Genomic DNA, 15,188 nt, shown 5'->3' on the forward strand with positions numbered 1-15,188 from the left:
TAGATCTCCCCCCTTACAGCAGGCCAGGTTCCCCATAAAATAGATCCCCTTTACATAGTCTTCTCAGTGTTCTCACACAGTCAGTCACTAGACTAGTACAGCCAGTACTACTCCAGTCCTACCTTTTTTTCACCTGTGTCCCGACTCCCGATCACAGGCTAGGTTTTCCTCCTGCAGGCTGCAGCACCACTGTCACCACTGGCTCTCTGGCCTCTCACCTGCCGGCTTCTTCTGCTGCTGCGGCTGCCTGGCCTGGTGGTTCTCTCCCGCGCTGCGCTGGGCGGCCACTGCACAGGTTAGGCCCTCCCCCAGACAGTCCCTCTCCGCACCGCACGCCTGGCCTGTCTCCCTCACCCCCCCCCACCACTCCACAGTGGGCGACAACGGCTCTGGCTGGATCGGATTCGGCCGGGAGCCGAGCTGCACAGCCAGCAGTGAGACTGACCCACCGAACCCCTGGGGTTCGATCGAACCCAGGTTAAGAACCACTGCTCTAGGGTCTCATTAAAAAAAAATGTGTATGTATATATATATATATATATATATATATATATATATATATATATAAACATATAATGTTTGGAGTTCAAAGTAATCTTTTAGCAAAAAATACTGATTTTTAATTGTAAACAAAAAGTGTCAGGAAATGCCTGGTCTTTGGTGGCTATAAAAATTTGGCATTTGTTGATGTTCCCCATGGCAGTGCTTGGCTTCCCTCACCTATAGCTTGATTATTAGCCAAAATTGGAAAACAAGGTTCCCCCCCTTCCCCCATAGGCTTCAGTGGAGTTTGCCACAATTCAAGCAAAATCTGCAAACTGGCAGGTTCTCTCATGGACAACCTTCAATGGTGGCATACTGACACAAAGCTCTTCCACTGGACCCATTCTACTGCCAATGTTTGTTGCTGAACTCAGCTTGGCTTTGTGTAGGGTTATACTCTGGTGTTTGCTGTATTAGGGTGCCCTGGGGCTTTTGGCTATTTATGATCCCTACTGGTCATATATTTATTGGACAGCTCGGTGTTACACCCGGTGAAGTGACTGTGCCGTACCTGGTTGGACGATGTCCTGGGCTCACTCATGTCTGGTTCCTCCAGTTCAGGGAGGGAGTCATCATTGCTTTCCGTGTCATTACAAGAACCTGTGCCAAACACGGAGGACAGAATATTAGTGAATGATATCAGCACTCGTCCTGGACTTACACAGCTGTCTGCTTTATATTCATCCTGTGTCTAGCTAGAGCAGGGGTGTCCAAACTATGGCCCTCCAGCTGTTCAGGAACTACAATTCCCATCATGCCTAGTTATGTCTGTGAATGTGAGAGATTTACAATGCCTCATGGGACGTGTAATTACGCAACAGCTTGAGGGCCGTAGTTTGGACACCCCTGAGTTAGAGTCATCCATACATGGGTAGGCTGAGGAGACACCAGAGATTGTTGATCCAGGGAATATCCGACTGCCTCCTGAAAAACCAGGAAGGAATTTTTTTCCCGCTGGACCAGTCCTGGCAACAGACTGCCTATTGAAGTAACAGAACTGAGCTAGGAAGGATGGTCTTCAGCTGTTGCTCTACAACTTGAACCTGAACCTGACATCTTCTTTTCCATTGCTGGCCTGCCTGCCTTTTGCTATTGACTTTGGCTAGTTCCTGACCACAGCTTGACTCTGCTGATTCCTAGGTTTGACCTTGGTCATTTCCCGACCACAACTTGACTCTGCTGATTCCCAATTTTTGGCCTCAGTGAGTACCAACGCAGCTTATCTCTGCTGACTCCCAGTTTTTAACCTCTGCTAGTTCCTGACTACAACTTGCTGCTGCTGATTCCCAATTTTTGGACCCTGGCTAGTTCCTGACCACAGCTTGTCACTGCTGATTCCCAATTTTTGACCTCTGCTAGTTCCTGACCCTTGGCTTGTCTCTGCTGATTCCCAGTTTTCACCTCTACTAGTTCCTGACCCTTGGCTTGTCTCTGCTGATTCCCAGTTTTCACCTCTGCTAGTTCCTGACCCTTGGCTTGTCTCTGCTGATTCCCAGTTTTCACCTCTACTAGTTCTTGACCCTTGGCTTGTCTCTGCTGATTCCCAGTTTTCACCTCTACTAGTTCTTGACCCTTGGCTTGTCTCTGCTGATTCCCAGTTTTCACCTCTGCTAGTTCCTGACCCTTGGCTTGTCTCTGCTGATTCCCAGTTTTCACCTCTACTAGTTCTTGACCCTTGGCTTGTCTCTGCTGATTCCCAGTTTTCACCTCTGCTAGTTCCTGACTACAACTTGCTGCTGCTGATTCCCAATTTTTGGACCCTGGCTAGTTCCTGACCACAGCTTGTCACTGCTGATTCCCAATTTTTGACCTCTGCTAGTTCCTGACCCTTGGCTTGTCTCTGCTGATTCCTAGTTTTCACCTCTGCTAGTTCCTGACCCTTGGCTTGTCTCTGCTGATTCCCAGTTTTCACCTCTACTAGTTCTTGACCCTTGGCTTGTCTCTGCTGATTCCCAGTTTTCACCTCTACTAGTTCTTGACCCTTGGCTTGTCTCTGCTGATTCCCAGTTTTCACCTCTGCTAGTTCCTGACCCTTGGCTTGTCTCTGCTGATTCCCAGTTTTCACCTCTACTAGTTCTTGACCCTTGGCTTGTCTCTGCTGATTCCCAGTTTTCACCTCTGCTAGTTCCTGACCCTTGGCTTGTCTCTGCTGATTCCCAGTTTTCACCTCTACTAGTTCTTGACCCTTGGCTTGTCTCTGCTGATTCCCAGTTTTCACCTCTACTAGTTCTTGACCCTTGGCTTGTCTCTGCTGATTCCCAGTTTTCACCTCTGCTAGTTCCTGACCCTTGGCTTGTCTCTGCTGATTCCCAGTTTTCACCTCTACTAGTTCTTGACCCTTGGCTTGTCTCAGGGCCAGATTAACATAGGGGCTATTGGAGCTGCAGCTCCAGGCCCCTACCTTAATATAGGCCCCGGGTTGGCCATATTCACTGTTACCGCTCTACGGTCACTTGTAAACACAGAAGTCTGGCTTCTATGCTCGCTTCCCCAGGCAGCTCCCTCAGAACCTCCCCACACAGCACGAAGGCCGGACAAGGAGGGACAGTTGCCGATGCATGGATGTGTTTATGGGCTTCAGAGACAGCATCCCATGTTGAATTAGGCATGCATGGCTGCACCCTTCCTCCTCTGGGTGCATGCCAAGGCACGGCCCTTAAGGCCCTTCAAAATCCTTAGCACCAAGCCCATGATGCTCTAAATCTGGCCCTGGCTTGTCTCTGCTGATTCCCAGTTTTCACCTCTGCTAGTTCCTGACCCTTGGCTTGTCTCTGCTGATTCCCAGTTTTCACCTCTACTAGTTCTTGACCCTTGGCTTGTCACTGCTGATTCCCAGTTTTGACCTCTGCTAGTTCCTGACCACAGCTTGTCACTGCTGATTCCCAATGTTTGACCTCTGCTAGTTCCTGACCCTTGGCTTGTCTCTGCTGATTCCCAGTTTTCACCTCTACTAGTTCTTGACCCTTGGCTTGTCTCTGCTGATTCCCAGTTTTCACCTCTGCTAGTTCCTGACCCTTGGCTTGTCTCTGCTGATTCCCATTTTTCACCTCTACTAGGTCTTGACCCTTGGCTTGTCACTGCTGATTCCCAGTTTTGACCTCTGCTAGTTCTTGACCCTTGGCTTGTCTCTGCTGATTCCCAGTTTTGACCTCTGCTAGTTCCTGACCCTTGGCTTGTCTCTGCTGATTCCCAGTTTTCACCTCTGCTAGTTCCTGACCCTTGGCTTGTCTCTGCTGATTCCCAGTTTTCACCTCTGCTAGTTCCTGACCCTTGGCTTGTCTCTGCTGATTCCCAGTTTTCACCTCTACTAGTTCTTGACCCTTGGCTTGTCTCTGCTGATTCCCAGTTTTCACCTCTACTAGTTCTTGACCCTTGGCTTGTCTCTGCTGATTCCCAGTTTTCACCTCTGCTAGTTCCTGACCCTTGGCTTGTCTCTGCTGATTCCCAGTTTTCACCTCTACTAGTTCTTGACCCTTGGCTTGTCTCTGCTGATTCCCAGTTTTCACCTCTGCTAGTTCCTGACCCTTGGCTTGTCTCTGCTGATTCCCAGTTTTCACCTCTACTAGTTCTTGACCCTTGGCTTGTCTCTGCTGATTCCCAGTTTTCACCTCTACTAGTTCTTGACCCTTGGCTTGTCTCTGCTGATTCCCAGTTTTCACCTCTGCTAGTTCCTGACCCTTGGCTTGTCTCTGCTGATTCCCAGTTTTCACCTCTACTAGTTCTTGACCCTTGGCTTGTCTCTGCTGATTCCCAGTTTTCACCTCTGCTAGTTCCTGACCCTTGGCTTGTCTCTGCTGATTCCCAGTTTTCACCTCTACTAGTTCTTGACCCTTGGCTTGTCACTGCTGATTCACAGTTTTGACCTCTGCTAGTTCCTGACCACAGCTTGTCACTGCTGATTCCCAATGTTTGACCTCTGCTAGTTCCTGACCCTGGGCTTGTCTCTGCTGATTCCCAGTTTTGACCTCTGCTAGTTCCTTACCCTTGGCTTGTCTCTGCTGATTCCCAGTTTTGACCTCTGCTAGTTCTTGCCCCTTGGCTTGTCTCTGCTGATTCCCAGTTTTGACCTCTGCTAGTTCATGACCCTTGGCTTGGCTCTGCTGATTCCCAGTTTTGACCTCTGCTAGTTCTTGACCCTTGGCTTGTCTCTGCTGATTCCCAGTTTTGACCTCTGCTAGTTCTTGACCCTTGGCTTGTCTCTGCTGATTCCCAGTTTTGACCATGGCTAGTTCCTGACCACATCTTATCTCTGCTGATTCCTGGTTTTGACTTCAGCTAGCTCCTGACCATGGCTTGTTTTTGATGATTCCCTGGTTTGACTTCGGCTTGCCTCCCAACTACGACTCTGTTTGCTACCCTGTCTGCTGTCTTTCTTCTTGGTTACTGACCACTGCCTGTCCAGACTATGCTTCCAGACTTTTTTTGTGTTCCAGTGTACTGGTCAGCTGCCTTCCAGTCTACTGCTTCCTTCAGACCTTCCTGTTGGTCTGCACAAGCACTTGACAGCCAAACCTGCTTACAGAAGAGAACATCTGTGGCCTGGACATCCATCACTTGTGCCACTCTGTGCCCTCCCATTCTGTATGCTACACTTCAGCGGTGTAAGGGAAGCCTTCTTGTCATCTCAGCCTCCAGCCAGGTACATGATACAGGTATTGGCTCACAATCAGCATTCCTATTCATCCCAAAGGTTTATAGTAGTGTTGAGGTCATGGTTCTTTGCAGGACACTCAAGTTCCTCTACACCAAACTCATAAAACAAAGTCTTTAAGGAGTTGGCTTTGTACACAGGGGACAATTGTCTACAATGCCTTTGTATGTTGTAGTTTTACCAGTACCCTTCACTGGTTAGAGCTGAGCTCCATCACTTGAAGGGGGTCATATAGGTAAGTGTGATGGTCAGGCCATACAATGTCTCTGAGAGGCAGAAAAAGGAAATTGGCCACACCTAAACTGGTCTGGCAACACAGGTCATCTAAGGCAGTGATCCCCAACCCCTGGGCCATGGACCGGTACCGGTCCGTGGATCAAATGGTACCGGTCTGCCCAAAGAAAATTACATTATTTCCATTTTAGAGAAAAAAAAAAAAATTCAAAAAAGGGTGGACCCGGGGCGCAGAGCAGTGTGCCCTGAGCCCACCCATTTGTGTGACAATAGCGAATGAATATTCGCTATTGTCACACGGATCCTCCTCCTGGCCAATCAGGAAACGGGTCGGAGACCTTTTTCCTGATTGGCCGAAAGGCGAACCCGTGCCATTGGCCAAGGAGGAGGAGGAGGAGGAGGAGGAGGGAGGACTCGAGGAGACGCGGGGAGACTGCGGAGAAACCGCCGCTGCAAATCAGGTAAATGCACTGGTCACTCTGCATTGATTGGGGGCATGCTGGTCACTGTGCATTGATTGGGGGCACGCTGGTCACTGTGCATTGATTGGGGGCACGCTGTGGCACTCTGCATTGATTGGGGGCACGCTGTGGCACTCTGCATTGATTGGGGGCACGCTGTGGCACTCTGCATTGATTGGGGGCACACTGTGGCACTCTGCATTGATTGGGGGCACGCTGGTCACTGTGCATTGATTAGGGGCACGCTGGTCACTGTGCATTGATTGGGGGCACGCTGTGGCACTCTGCATTGATTGGGGGCACGCTGTGGCACTCTGCATTGATTGGGGGCACACTGTGGCACTCTGCATTGATTGGGGGCACGCTGGTCACTGTGCATTGATTAGGGGCACGCTGGTCACTGTGCATTGATTGGGGGCACGCTGTGGCACTCTGCATTGATTGGGGGCACGCTGTGGCACTCTGCATTGACGTCCCCCCCTCAGCGGGCCACAGAAAAATGATCAAACGTTGACCGGTCCGTGATTTGGGGAGCACTGATCTACTATCTAAACTTTGTCTAGTCCTAACATCTTTTGTCTGTAGGCACCCATGCGCAATCCCTGGGTTGTGTTACCTCTATGACTCAGCATTTCACAGCCGCGCTGCCTCAGGAGCGGTTTGGCGATGCCCAGAAGTGTCACCTCAGATGTGTCCCTTAGGAGGGGCATCTCTTGGCCCCTGGAGGTCAGCTCACTGTCACTGGATGAACTGGGCTCAGATGGAGGGCAGGTCAGAGGGATTTTCTTTCCCACTTTCTCTTGGAGTGGAATGGCTCGGGGGCACCGGCTAGTCACCGGGGTCTCTGTGCTTTGGACGGGGGCAGTAGAGCTGCTTTCTGGAACCGCTGAAATAAAAAATGACAAAGGGATAATTCTGTTACTTTCATCTGGGGATTCCGAGATCTTCTGGACAGTTAATACGAGTATACAGAAAATACTAAAGGATAAATAAAATCCTATAGTTCAGATTTGACATGCAGCATATAGGTGGTAGAGGGACTCTTCCTTTTTCCCTGGAGAAATGGAAACAACAGAGCACTGGGCTCAGAGATTTGCCTGCATTCTGAAAAAAGACCAGCATGTGGTGACAAGTTCTTCAGACATTCGGAAGTGTACATTGCCTGGTTTAATTGGGATAATTAAAGTGTGACACCATTGTTTTCCATTTTTGGCCATTGTAATATTGTCTGATAGGCATCCCAGCCTCCTGATGCAAAAATTTACTGACATGATATGATATTTACTAACAGAACCAAATTTTTACTGACAGTTCAAAAAATTACCCAATATTAAAATTTTCAGTGCAAATATCAATATTTAGGCCAGTGGTGTATTTTGGTTTTGTGCTGCCCTAAGCCAGACTAAAATCAGGTGCCCCCCCCATCTAAATTTGTCCCACCCCAGCCGCGGTATACCGTTCTTGTCTCAGGGTCTGATGAGGAAGCTTCAGCCGTTCCCAATGAACAGTTGGGGCTTCCTCATCAGACCCTGAGACATGATTCGTCCAAGTGCCACATATGTGGTCAATGGGGCAGAGGATGGGGTCAGCGGGACATAGGACGGGGTTTGCAGGGCTGAGGATGAGACGGCACTGGTGGGCACTGATAGGCGGCACTGATAAGTGGCACTGATGGGCACTAATAGGCGGTACTGATGGGCACTGATAGGTGGTACTGATGGGCACTGATAGGCGGTACTAATGGGCACTGATGAGGAGGCACTGATTTGCAGCACTGATAGGCGGTACTGATGGGCACTGATAGGCGGTACTGATGGGCACTGATAGGCGGCACTGATGGACACTGATAGGCGGCACTGATGAGGAGGCACTGATTTGCAGCACTGATTGGCAAAGAATGGAACTGATTGAGCCTGTTTATGCCCTGATTATCAATGTAGATGTCCCCTTTTATACTGGTCGGTTACTGGCTCTCTCCTCTTCTCACGCTGCGTGAGGAAAGGAATGCCGATAACCAGCAAGTGTGTTTACATCGTGATCAGCTGTGATTGGACACAGCTGATTGCTTTGTTGGGTTCTTTACCCTCATCTGTGATCAGCTGTGTTCGAAGGACATAGCAGTCACAGAGTGCGCCGGGCATGCACTGTAGTGGGCGCGTGGGAGATGCGGTTCTGGGAGATGGCTTCAATAGTTGCCCTCCCATGAATGGACAACCGCGATATAGTCGTCATTCGGCTATAGCGCGGTCACCTGGGGGGGCTGCGCCTCCCAAGGCAAATGCCTTGTTTGCCTTGCAGCAGACACGCCCCTGGATTAGGCTACAAAGATGTAGCTAGTGCGATTAGCAATGTGCCTAAGGTATACCAAAAGGTATTTCCCTTTTTACATGAAAGTCAGGTTAATATAACCCAGAACAGAGTTTCCACTTACATCAGAGTCTGCAGGGTTCCCCTTTTTCGTTCCTCTCGGGGAATACCGGACGTTTGTCATCTGGCTTTGGAGAGACTATAATTTTGTTTAAAGATGGTGTCCATATATCCAATGGTCTTGCTGGCAATTCTAGACTTTACTCATTATTAAATAGTTTGAATATCCTCCTCTGAGTTTTGGGACTCGATATTCTCCCCATGCGGGTCTCTGGATTCTGTCCATTCTGTAATCCAGGGCACCTACTATGGACCATTGATGTCTCAAAACTTCTACTCTATGTTGATTGTATTTGCACCTTTGTCCACCTGGGATTCTAAAGGGGTCTTTGAGGAAGCCATTCTCAGCGAAACGCGTCAGCCCCATCCCTCATTGGCTGTGACTATGCATATACTCATCAATTTGTATAACAATGTTGCTATATGACTAGACTATGGTGTAGTCTTTTTCATTTTAACTTTATCATGTTTTTATCAATGTTACCTTATTAAAATGAATTTCTTGTCTATGATGTGCCAATGGTATTGATACCTTTGTGTTCACCCATTTAGCAAACCTAATTACCATCCCCTATTTCTATAGGTGTGGGGGGAGGTCTTCCCTTTCTTGGTTGGACCTCACCAAACCCATATTTTATTTTCTGCAGGGTTCCCCTTTTCGTTGCAAGTGGGAACTCTGTGGACTCTGATGTAAAAGAGAATCCTGAGGAGTCTGATGAAAGGGGCAATGTTGCAGACTCTGGTGTAAAGGGAGACTCTGATGGTAAGAGGGTCACCCCCCCCCTTACACAAGAGTCCATAGAGCTCCCCTTTACCTCACAGTCCACAGAGTTCCACTTTACATCAGAGTCTGCAGGGTTCCCCCTTACAGAACCTCTGATGTAAAGGGAAACAATGTGGACCCTGATGTGAAGGGGAACACTGGAAAACGTGATGTAAAGGGGCATCTGATGTAATTGAGTTTCTGGTTACCAAACCCCCCCCCCCTTACACAAGAGTCCACAGAGTTCCCCCCTACATCAGAGTTTGCAGGATTCCCCCCTACAGTGCAAGGGGAGCTCTGTGATGTAAAGGGGATCACTGTGGACTCTGTTATAAAAGGGAACTCTGATGTAATGTGGTCTCTGGTCAGCAGAGCCCCCCCCCCCCTACATCATCATCCACAGCGTTCCCCTTTACATCAGAGTTCCCAGTTATGTCATGGTCTACAGCATTGCCCGTTACATCAGAATTCCCCTTTACGTCAGGGTCAACAGAGTTCCCACTTGCACTGTAACAGGGAATCCTGCAGACTCGAATGTAAAGGAGAACTCTGAGGACATTGATTTAAGGGTGAACACCAGGAACTCTGATATGGGGGAGGGACTCTGGTGACCACAGACTACCTTACGCAGAGTGAATACACTAAGGTAAGGGGGGGGGGGGTTTACTGTTATAAGTTTGAAACCTTTAACCACTTGCCGACCGCCCGCCGAAAATATACTGCGGCAGGCTGGCTTGGCTACGCGAACCGCCATACCTGTAGGCTCCTGGGGGCGCGTTCGCACCGCCGGAGGCATGCACCCGCCCCCATTAGTCAGTGGGGATGCCGATCCCTGGGGCCGACGGCCACGATTGCCGCCAGGCACCCCCGATCACTCCCCGTGAAGAGAGAACGAAGGTCTGCTTTTGTAAATACAGCAGACCGTTCTCTCAGTAATGAACATAGAGCGCCTGTGATCCTCCTATTTAGGATCACAGGTCTCTGTGTTGATTCCACAAGCCCATCAACCTCACAGTTAGAAAGCACCCCCTAGGCTCACACTTAACCCTTTGATCGCCCCCGGTGTTAACCCCTTCCCTGCCAGTGTCATTATTACAGTAACAGTGCATATTTTTAGCACTGATTACTGTAGTAATGTCACTGGCCCCCCCAAAAGTGTCAAAAATGTCAGTTAGAGGTCCGATCTGTCCGCCGCAATATCGCAGTCCCGCTAAAAATCGCACCTCGGTGCAATTACTAGTAAACAAAAATAAAAATAAAAAAAAATGACATAAAAAATTACATAAATCTTTCCCGTAGTTTGTAGACTCTATAACGTTTGCGCAAACAAATCAATATACGCCAATTGGGATTTTTTTTTTTTTTAAATCAAAAATATGTGGTTTAGACATTAATGGCTGTGTGTTGAGTTATTTTGAGGGGACAGCAAATTTACACTGTTATACAAGCTGTACACTCACTACTTTACATTGTAGCAAAGTGTAATTTCTTTAGTGTTGTCACATGAAAAGATAGAATAAAATGTGAGGGGTGTACTTACTTCTGTGAGATACTTTATATTGACTGGTTTGCGCAAAAGTTATCGCGTGTACAAACTAGGGGAAATATTTATGTCATTTTTATTTATCTATTTTTTACTAGTAATGGCGGCAATCTGCAATTTTTTGCGGTACTGCGACATTGCGGTGGACAGATCGGACCCCTAACTGACATTTTTTACACTTTTGGGGGTACCACTGACATTACTACAGAAATCAGTGCTAAAAATATGCACTGTTACTGTAAAAATGACACTGGCAGGGAAGAGGTTAACAACAGGGGCGATCAAAGGGTTAAATGTGTCCCTAGGGGGTGCTTTCTAACTGTGTGGGGGATGGGCTTGCTGCATGAACACAGAAACCTGTGTTCCTAAATAAGAGGATCCCTGTGTTCATTACTGACAGAACAGCGGCCTGCGCTCTGAAAACAGTTTATTTTTTTTAAAAACACATTCACAATCACACAGGATTATTAAACAGACCAGATTGGATGGTATAAAGTGGCTTAACAACCACTTTAAAGTGGAAGTTGAGATTCTAGGGGGGGGGGGGGGAACTGCCCTCCCTTGACCCGCCCCCCCCCCCCACGAACGCCCATGTCTGTGGGACCTGGCAGAGAAGTCTATGACAGCACCAGTCTATGGGACCTGGCAGGGAAGTCTAAGGCTGTACCACTTTATGGGGACATGACAGAGAAGTCTATGGGTACCAGGCTATAGGACCTGGCAGAGAAGTCTACGGCAGTACGAGGCTATTGGACCTGGCAGAGAAGTCTATGGGTGCAAGGCTATTGGACCTGGCAGAGAAGTCTATGGCTGTACCACTTTCTGGGGACGTAGCAGAGAAGTCTATGGCAGCACTAGTCTATGGGACCTGGCAGAGAAGTCTATGGCAGTACCAGTCTATGGGACCTGGCAGAGAAGTCTATGGCTGTACCAGTCTATGGGACCTGGCAGAGAAGTCTATGGCAGTACCAGTCTATGGGACCTGGCAAAGAAGTCTATGTCAGTACCAGTCTATGGGATCTGAAAAAGAAGTCTATGGCAGTACCAGTCTATGGGACCTGGCAGAGAAGTCTATGGCAGTATCAGTCTAAGGGACCTGGCAGAGAAGTATATGGGTACCAGGCTATTGGACTTGGCAGAGAAGTCTATGGCTGTACTACTTTATGGGGACCTGGCAGAGAAGTGTATGGCTGTACCACTTTCTGGGGACCTAGCAGAGAAGTCTATGGCAGCACCAGTCTATGGGACCTGGCAGAGAAGTCTATGGGTACCAGTCTATGGGACCTGGCAGGTAAGTCTTTGGGTACCAGTCTATGGGACCTGGCAGAGAAGTTTATGGCTTTACCACTTCATGGGGACCTGACAGAGAAGTCTATGGCAGCACCAGTCTATGGGACCTGGCAGGTAAGTCTATGGGTACCAGGCTATAGGACCTGGCAGAGAAGTCTATGGGTACCAGTTTATGGGACCTGGCAGGAAAGCCTTTGGGTACCAGTCTATGGGACCTGGCATATAAGTCTATGGCAGTACCTGTCTATGGAACCTGGCAGAGAAGTTTATGGGTACCAGGCTATTGGACCTGGCAGAGAAGTCTATGGCTGTACCACTTTATGGGGACCTGGCAGAGAAGTCTATGGCAGCACCAGTCTGTGGGACCTGGCAGGAAAGTCTTTGGGTACCAGGCTATGGGACCTGGCAGAGAATTGTATGGCTTTACCACTTCATGGGGACCTGACAGAGAAGTCTATGGCAGCACCAGTCTGTGGGACCTGGCAGGTAAGTCTATTGGTACCAGGCTATAGGATCTGACAGAGAAGTCTATGGCAGCACCTGTCTATGGGACCTGGCAGAGAAGTCTATAGCAGCATCAGTCTATGGGTACCAGACTATGGGACCTGGCAGAGAAGTCTATGGCAGTACCTGTCTAAGCAACCTGGCAGAGAAGTTTGTGGGTACCACTTTATGGGGACCTGACAGAGAAGTCTATGGAAGCACCAGTCAATAGGACCTGGCAGAGAAGTCTATGGGTACCAGTCTATGGCACCTGGCAGGTAAGTCTCTGGGTACTAGGCTATGGGACCTGGCAGAGAAGTCTATGGGTACTAGGCTATGGGACCTGGCAGAGAGGTTTATGGCTGTACCACTTCATGGGGACCTGACAGAGAAGTCCATAGCAGCACCAGTCTATGGGACCTGGTCGAGAAGTCCTACTAGATCATGGAGTCCAATAATGACTTGCTTGAATCAAAAGCTCTCTTTTTGCCCTTCTTCAATCGCGCCTCAATCCTAATTGAGATCTGGTGCATCTGCAGACATGCTGTGAGGCTTTGCCAGGTCTGAGGGTACCACTCTATAGAACTTGGCACATAAATCTATATCAGTCCCAGTCTATGGCATCTATGGCACACCGTGGGTTGCAGAGAGATATGGCGTATCTGCTCATGCAGGGGGATGTGACATCATTCTTACCTAGTCTTTGGGACCTGGCAGAGAAGTCTATTGCAGTACCAGTCTATGGGACATGGCAGAGAAGAATATGGAAGTACCAGTCTATGGGACCTGGCAGAGAAGTCTATGGCAGTACCAGTCTATTGGACATGCCAGAGAAGAATATGGCAGTACCAGTCTATGGGACCTGGCAGAGAAGTCTATGGCAGTACCAGTCTATTGGACATGGCAGAGAAGAATATGGCAGTACCAGTCTATAGGACCTGGAAGAGAAGTCTATGGCAGTACCAGACTATGGGACCTGGCAGAGAAGTCTATGGCAATTCCCGTCAATGGGACCTGGCAGAGAAGTCTATGGCAGTACCAGTCTATGGGACCTGGCAGAGAAGTCTATGGCAATTCCCGTCTATGGGACCTGGCAGAGAAGAATATGGCAGTACCAGTCTATGGGACCTGGCAAAGAAGTCTATGGCAGTACCAGTCAATGGGACCTGGCAGAGAAGTCTATGGCAGTACCAGTCTATGGGACCTGGCAGAGAAGTCTATGGCAATTCCCGTCTATGGGACCTGGCAGAGAAGTTTATGGCAGTACTAGTCTATGGGACCTGACAGAGAAGTCTATGGCAGTACCAGTCTATGGGACCTGGCAGAGAAGTCTATGGCAGTACCAGTCTTTTGGACATGGCAGAGAAGAATATGACAGTACTAGTCTATGGGACCTGGCAGAGAAGTCTATGGCAGTACAAGTCTATGGGACCTGGCAAAGAAGTCTATGGCATTTCTAGTCTATGGGACCTGGCAGAGAAGCCTATGGCAGTACCAGTCTATAGGACCTGGCAGAGAAGCCTATGGCAGTACCAGTCTATGGGACCTGGCAGAGAAGCCTATGGCAGTACCAGTCTATAGGACCTGGCAGAGAAGTCTATGGCAGTACCAGTCTATGAGATCTGGCAAAGAAGTCTATGGGTACCAGTCGTTGCGATATGGCAGAGAAGGCTGTGTCAGTACCAGTCTATGGGACCTGGCAGATATGCCTGCACATATGCCAGATCCCTCACTATTGTGCAGAGACAACACATGTGTGCAGATGTGCAACATCTTGACAACAACTTCTGGAATGGAGATGTCACACCTCCGTGGAGGCATTTATGAGATAACGCACATGTGTACACAAGCCAGACTTGGTGTATCTGCGCACACAAGGGGCTGTGATGTCATCCTGGCCTAGGCAGGGACCAGGAAATAAAAAAAGGCTATGGGTACCAGTCTATGGGACCTGGCAGAGAAGGCTATGGGCAGGGCTGCTGATAAGGCAGTACAGACAGCCCTCCTGTACTGGGCCCAGGCCCCATCAGTTCAAAAGGAGAGCCCAGGCACTTTCTGCACAGGAGGGCCGGCTGTACTGTCTGCTGCCTCTCCCTGCATTGCTGCCAGCTTCTCTTCCTCTATCTCTCTACGCCTGCACTGCAGGTGGATTTGTCCTAGCACATGTGCCCCTTCCATCTGCTTTCTGAGTCCCCCGTTTGCCACTTTGCCCTGCAGCACTTCTGGCTTCCCTCCTCTCAGCTACTGAGGGCACAAAGAGAGATGTTTCAGGATAGAGAGTGAGGGAAGTGGCTGGTAAGTATGTCATTTACTGGTTGCTTTCTTTCCTGAATGAACACAGTCAGTGATTGGTATCACTCATTTCTGTTTCTATTCATCACTGAAGCATAATAAACTGTGCCTAATATGCTTCAGTTTGTGAATGAGCAGGAAGCCTCAGAGCATTCCCTATTCATTCACCTGTGCTGCTAAGGCTGCAAAGAAAGGGATTGATACATCTATGTCCTTAGTCACTTTCAGCCGGGAAGGGGGGCCCTGTCAGGTAGGTTGTATGGGGCCCTGTAATTTCTAACAACAGCCCTGGCTATAGGTTCAGTCTATGGGACATGGCAGAGAAGTCTATGGCAGTTCTATTCTATGTGACCTGTCAGAGAAGTTTATGGGTACCAGCTTATGGGATCTGACAGAGAAGTCAATGACAGTACCAATCTATGGGATCTGGCAAACGAGTCTATGGGACCTGGCAGAGAAGGCTATGTCAGTACCAGTCTATGGGAACTGGCAAACGAGTCT

The 15,188-nt window shown here is 48.9% G+C and overlaps 1 protein-coding gene across 1 annotated transcript in view; it reads right to left on the reverse strand.

Annotated features, from left to right (window-relative positions):
- Positions 1-1,054: 1,054 nt before the first annotated feature.
- The window catches only part of LOC309544095 (uncharacterized protein), a gene marked incomplete at its 3' end in the record, with an annotated part of 32,521 nt that continues 18,387 nt past the window's right edge, over positions 1,055-15,188 (reverse strand). Inside the window, exons 2-3 of the mRNA XM_082276476.1 lie at positions 6,506-6,775; positions 1,055-1,143 (exon numbers count right to left, since the gene is read on the reverse strand). Of these exons, the coding sequence (XP_082132602.1) occupies positions 1,055-1,143; positions 6,506-6,775 (359 nt within the window). The remainder of the gene's footprint in view (positions 1,144-6,505; positions 6,776-15,188) is intronic.

The sequence above is a fragment of the Pelophylax lessonae genome (assembly GCF_965119305.1).
Source record: "Pelophylax lessonae genome assembly, contig: HAP1_SCAFFOLD_929, whole genome shotgun sequence".
Taxonomy (NCBI): domain Eukaryota; kingdom Metazoa; phylum Chordata; class Amphibia; order Anura; family Ranidae; genus Pelophylax; species Pelophylax lessonae.